This window comes from Herpailurus yagouaroundi, unplaced genomic scaffold, assembly GCF_014898765.1.
Source record: "Herpailurus yagouaroundi ecotype Mexico unplaced genomic scaffold, PumYag 348, whole genome shotgun sequence".
In the NCBI taxonomy this organism is placed as follows: domain Eukaryota; kingdom Metazoa; phylum Chordata; class Mammalia; order Carnivora; family Felidae; genus Herpailurus; species Herpailurus yagouaroundi.
Genome location: NW_024412565.1, coordinates 2,796 through 8,515, shown reverse-complemented (window position 1 = coordinate 8,515; position 5,720 = coordinate 2,796). Strand labels below are relative to the sequence as shown.

The following is a 5,720-nucleotide window of genomic DNA, read 5'->3' as shown; positions in this document are numbered from 1 at the left end:
GGAGGCATAATGTCAACAGTGCACAGGTCAAGAATATAGCTCAGTTTCCACCAACCGGACACATGGGTATTCCGAAACATGCCCCGCCCCTGAAGCCCCCTCACGGTCCCATAGCTGCCCCAAGAGTGACACCCACATCCTGATGCCTCACACCGTGGCTGCTTCGGCCCCGTTGCAGACTGTGACATAAATGGACCTCCTTGTGTCAGGCTACTTCTACACAACATTGTGTCTGAAATTCATCCACACTGTGCTGTTCCTGGGGGCGCCTGGGTGGCTCAGTCGGTTGAGCGTCCGACTTCGGCTTGGGTCATGAGCTCACGGTTCGTGGGTTCGAGCCCCGCGTCGGGCTCTGTGCTGACCGCTTGCTCAGAGCCTGAAGCCTGCTTCGGGTTCTGTGTCTCCTTCTCCCTCTGCCCCTCCCCCACTCACGCTTCATCTCACTCTGTTTCTCAAAAATAAATGTCAAAAAATTTTTTAAAATTCCCTTGTGCATATATGCTACAGGGTGCGTGCCCTCCTGCTGATGGAGAGCAAAAAGAATACATAGAATTGGAGAATACAGGAACGGGGTGCTCACTGCACAGTCCTTACAACTTTTCTGTAGGTTTGAAGTCTCTCAAAAAACCGCAGTGAGACATCACTCTGCCCCCACGAAGGTGCCGGTAGTCGAAACAACGGACAATCACCAGCGTCGGGAGGGTGTGTAGAAATCAGAACCCTCAGGCACGGCTGCTGGGGCGTAAGACGGGGCAGCCGTTGTGGACAACGGTCTAGAAGTTCCTCAAAACACTGAACACAGAATTATTATATGACCCAGCAATCGCACTACACATATACACGAAAGAAACGAAAGCAAGGCCACACACAAACCTGTACACCCACGTCCACGGCAACATAATTCACAGCAGCCGAAAGGTAGAAACAGCCCATGGGGCACCTGGGTGGTTCGGTCCATTAAGCACCAGACTTCGGCTCAGGTCACGATCTCACGGTTCATGAGTGCGAGCCCCGAGTCAGGCTCCGTGCTGACAGCTCAGAGGCTGCAGCCTGCTTAGGATTCCACGTCTCCCTCTCTCTCTGCTCCTCCCCCGCTCACACTCTGTCTCTCTCTCTCTCAAAAATAAACACATTAAACACTTTTTTTAGGGGCACCTAGATGGCTCAGTTGGTTAAGCGTCCGACTCCGGCTCAGGTCATGATCTCACAGTTTGTGACTTCGAGCCCCGCGTCGGGATCTGTGCTGACAGCTCAGAGCCTGGAGTCAGCTTTGGATTCTGTGTCTCCCTCTCTCTTTAATGCCCTTTCCCCACTCACACTCTGTCTCTCTCTCTCTCTCTCTCTCTCTCTCTCTCTCAAAAATAAATAAACATTAAAAAAATTTTTTTTAAAGGTAGAAACAACCAAGTATCCGTCAATAGATGAATGATACATACCGTGTGTCCAACGCGCACGCGCACATCCCTCGGCCGCGAGCAGGAGCGAGGCGCCCACACCCGCCACCCCGCGGACGGACCCCGAACACACGACACTCAGGGAGGGAACCCGACACGAGAGGCCACACGGGGTGTGAGTCCACGTGTGTGAAACGTCCAGAACAGTCTCATCCAGGGACACGAGGGGGGCTCGTGGGGGCGGGGGCTGGTGGGGGAGGGACTTGAGGTGAATACTAATGGGTCCATGTTTCTTTCTAGGCTGATGGAATATTCTGGAACTAGATAGAGATTCTAGGTGATGGCTGACAACTGTGTACTGAAAACAGAGTTGTGTACTTACATGAGGGAATTGTGTGATGTGTGAATTATATTTCAATTTGTTTTTAACGTTTATTTATTTTTGACAGAGAGAGAGAGAGAAAGAGACAGAGCATGAGTGGGGGAAGGGCAGACAGAGAGGGAGACACAGAATGTGAAGCAGGCTCCAGGCTCTGAGCTGTCAGCACAGAGCTCGACACAGGACTCGAACTCACAGACCGCAGAGATCATTGACCTGAGCCCCCCAGGCGCCCCCTGAACTATATATTTCAATGAAGCTGTTATTAACCTGCAACAACGCCTGGGGCAGGACAGCTTCCTGGGCGTGGGTCCCACCCCCGTCACGCAGAGCCCGAAGATTGTCCTCCTGGGGGGCAGGGTGGGGAAACTCCAGGAAGGGAAGACTGAGTGTTGCCTGGTGGGAATCAGGATGTTATTCCAAGTTTGTGTGTTGCACCCTCTGCCCAGCGAGGTCACGGATCCCCTCATTCTGTCCTTCCAGCCTTCCCTTCCCGGCCCATTTTCCAGAGACACCGAGGCTTGGGGACCTGATACAAGCATGCAGGGTCCCTCAGGCACTGGCCTCAGGGCTCTGAGTGTGGGGGACATCCTCTCCCAGATGGGAGGGGGCACACACCACGCATGGCCCTCCTGGGGCCAGGAAGAGAGATCAGGGAATCCCCAGAGCCACAAGGAAGGCATCCCAGCTTCTGGCCAGACCGGTTACCCCTCCAACACGCCATCAGGTCAGGCTTGTCACCGGGTGCTATTTAAAGGTGCCACCTGGGGCTCTGGCTGCAGGACTGGGTCTATGGCAGCAGAGGGACAGGGACTGGAGCCCTGGGATGTGTCCTGTGTGGGGCTTTGGGGAAGCTGCTGACCCACTCAGCCTCGGTTTCCCCATCTGTCAATGACATCTCTTGGCTCTGAGTCTGTGAAGGTTCACTGTGCTATTCTCAGGATCCAGGGCACAGGGTGCCTCCCAGTGGGCCCTGGGTGTGTCTGTGTCTGTGAATGATGAGCAGGTGTGGGTGTAAACGGAGCCACGCCATTCCCACCTCGGACATGCAGCTCTGAACGCTGGGCACAGGGTGCTGGCCTCAGTCATCACCCATGCCCCTGTCAGCCGGCCACAGATGTGCTCATGTGTCCATCCGCCACCAGCCACCTTCCCGCCCCCAGCACCCCATCCACCCCCCTGCTCCAACACCTGTAGCACAGCATTCCCAGGCGTTCACTTGCTCCCCTACCTACATGCCTCCCCATGCCCACGCCTCAGTGAAGACCCTGCCCCTGAGTCTCTCAGGGAGTTCAGTCTGGAGGGCAGACAAATCCCACCTGGGCATGCCCAGTGCAGGGACCTGGCTGGCACGGACACGCAGGCCAGAACTTCCCACCCAGTCTCTGACCCCTGAGCTGCTCCATTTCTCCCGGTATCTCTCAGATCTCTCTATCTCTCTCTGTCTCTGTGTCTCTTAGCCGCCTTTCCTCGTGTGTCTCAGAGTCTCTGTCTCTCCATCTTCGTCTTTGTCTCTCCCGTAGCTGTCTCCCTCTGCGTCTCTACGGGCTCGCCTCTCTCACACCCACGCCCCCGCAGCCCCTGCAGGCTAACCCGGTGACTCAGGAACACGCACTGCTGCCCTCCCCATCCCGCAGGACAAACACGCGCGGAGGCAGGAATGTTTTCCCGAGTGGGCCCCGCCCCGCGTCCTGGTCCCGCCCCAGCCGCCTCGTTGCCCCGCCCCTGCAGCGTTTGCCCCGCCCCCCCACGACGCCCCATTGGCCAGCCCCAGCCTCTCCATTGGTTGGCTCACTGGTCGCGGCCCCGCCCCCGCCCCGCCCCCTCCCCGCCCCCTGTGGAGCGGCTCCCGCCCCCGAGGCTCCCTATTGGCCCGCATGGGCCGGCCCCTCCGGGCGCCCCGCCCCCGTCCCGGCGAAGGCCCGGCCGCGGACGCGCGGGGAGACAGGAGAGGGCGGCGAGCCGGGCGCGGGGACATGCGCGGCCGCCTGTGGCTGAGCCTGGTGTGGCTGCTGCTGGCGCGGGCGTCCGGCGCCGCGGGGACCCCAAACAGCCCGCGGAGACCGCGCAGCTACCCGCACCTGGAGGGCGACGTGCGCTGGAGGCGCCTCTTCTCCTCCACCCACTTCTTCCTGCGAGTGGACCCCAGCGGCCGCGTGCAGGGCACCCGCTGGCGTCACGGAGCTGACAGTGAGTCCGGGGAGGGGGTCCAAGGCAGAGAGGCCGGCAGTACCAACAAGGGCAACATGATAGTAAGGATGAGCCGGGCCCTCCTGCGCGCGTGGGAGCGTCCCAGAGGCTCCTCTGGCTGTGTGTGTGCTGTTGGCCAAGTCGCTTCCCGGCGGGGACCTCAGTATTCTCAACTGTGAAATGGGCCCAGCCCACACGGTGGGAGGGTGGGACAGTTAAAGTAAAGGTCACCGAGGAAGCTCCTGGCTCCTGGGCCTGGCTCCGCAGCACAGAAAGGTCTTTGCAGAATAGTCGAGGCTGGGGTCACTGGGGCCATCTACAGAAGGGCAACTCTGCTCCTGGAAGGGCCCCCGGGGGGCCCAGTTACATCATGAAGTGGAGGCAGAGCTGGGGTCTGGACTCTGGACTTCCCACACTGCAGATCCAAACTCAGGATCTGCCTGAGTTAGGGACCCCTCTATTTCTTCCTAGGCATCCTTTTGGTAGATGAGGAAACTGAGGCACAGAGAGGGAAAATGAGCAGCCCTGGGACACACTGCTGGGGTGGGGGCAGGGGTGTCGCTGGGGCTCCTTCATGCCCATAACCTTGTCAAGATGTCCTGCCCAGCACACAGCAGGCACTCAGTGTTTGCGGGATGTATGAGGCAAGAGGGGACATGGGGCCAAAGAGAAGCTAGAGCCTGGGACAGCTGGGGACAGTCAGTGGCCCCCGGTCCTGTCTCAGTCTCCGGAGAGCTCTGAGGCCCAGGTCAGGGAATGGGGTGGGGCGTGGGGGGCGGTGGCTGATCACTGGCCACCGCCTGAATCACCACCATTAGAGCAGATAATCACCCCCTGCCCCTCCAGCTGCTTTCATCGGGCTCCCAGGGCTCTCATTAGGTTCACCGGACAAGGGCGATGACAGGGGGACTGGCTGGGCCAGTTGCTCAGCGGTGGGCACAGGCAGGCAGGGTGGCCTCAAGATGGGTGTGGGGCCTGGATCTGCCAGGTGACTTGGGACGGTCGCTGTTTCTGTCTGAGCTGCACCTTCCCCATCTGGACAGCAGTGGCAGTGACATGGTTGATGGCCCCACAGGGTGGGGGTGGGGGGGTCCTTGGAGCTCTTCTCTCCTTCATTAATTCTGTGGTTCCTAATTGGGCACCTATTGTATGCTGCCTTGGGCACGGGGGACGTAGCAGTGACCAGGACAGCCACCTTCATGGGGCTCCCACAGCAGAGCAAAGCGGTAAAACAAATGAACGGCTAATGTGGTAATTTCACAGGAGGCCACAAAGGGTGCAAAGAAAATGAAAACAGAGTGACGTCCAGGAGATGACTGGGTGGCAGCTTTATCTGAGAGGTCTGGGGCCTCTCCATGGAGATGGGCTTGGGTTGGCTTTCATATAGGGCGAAGGAGCTGGCATGGTGACACTCAGGACCACACAGGCCCTGCGGGAGCACCCCAAAGATGTGGGGGTGACCGAGGGGGCAGGAAGGACACTTGAGCCAGCGTGAAGGCTCGCCCTGGTCCTGCCAAGTGGGAGGAAGTCAGCAGGGCAAGGACCACTTTCCTTTCTGACAGAGGAAATAGGAGGAACAAAGGCCCCATGCAACAGAGTGAGCTCCCCATCACCTCGGGCATCCAAGTCCAGACTGAAGACCAGAGGGCAAGGCCTTGACTCCAGATTAGGCCCCAGTACATGGGGGGGGGGGGGGGGGGGAAAGGGAAGGGGTGGGTGCCGTGCTGACTCACTCACACTTGAAAAAGAACAACAGA

The 5,720-nt window shown here is 58.9% G+C and overlaps 1 protein-coding gene across 1 annotated transcript in view; it reads left to right on the top strand.

Moving 5' to 3' along the window:
- The first annotated feature begins 3,701 nt into the window (after window positions 1-3,701).
- Window positions 3,702-5,720, top strand: part of FGF22 (fibroblast growth factor 22) — a 4,531-nt gene continuing 2,512 nt past the window's right edge. Inside the window, exon 1 of the mRNA XM_040462560.1 lies at window positions 3,702-3,963. Coding sequence (XP_040318494.1) covers window positions 3,750-3,963 — 214 coding nt within the window. The 5' untranslated portion in view covers window positions 3,702-3,749. The remainder of the gene's footprint in view (window positions 3,964-5,720) is intronic.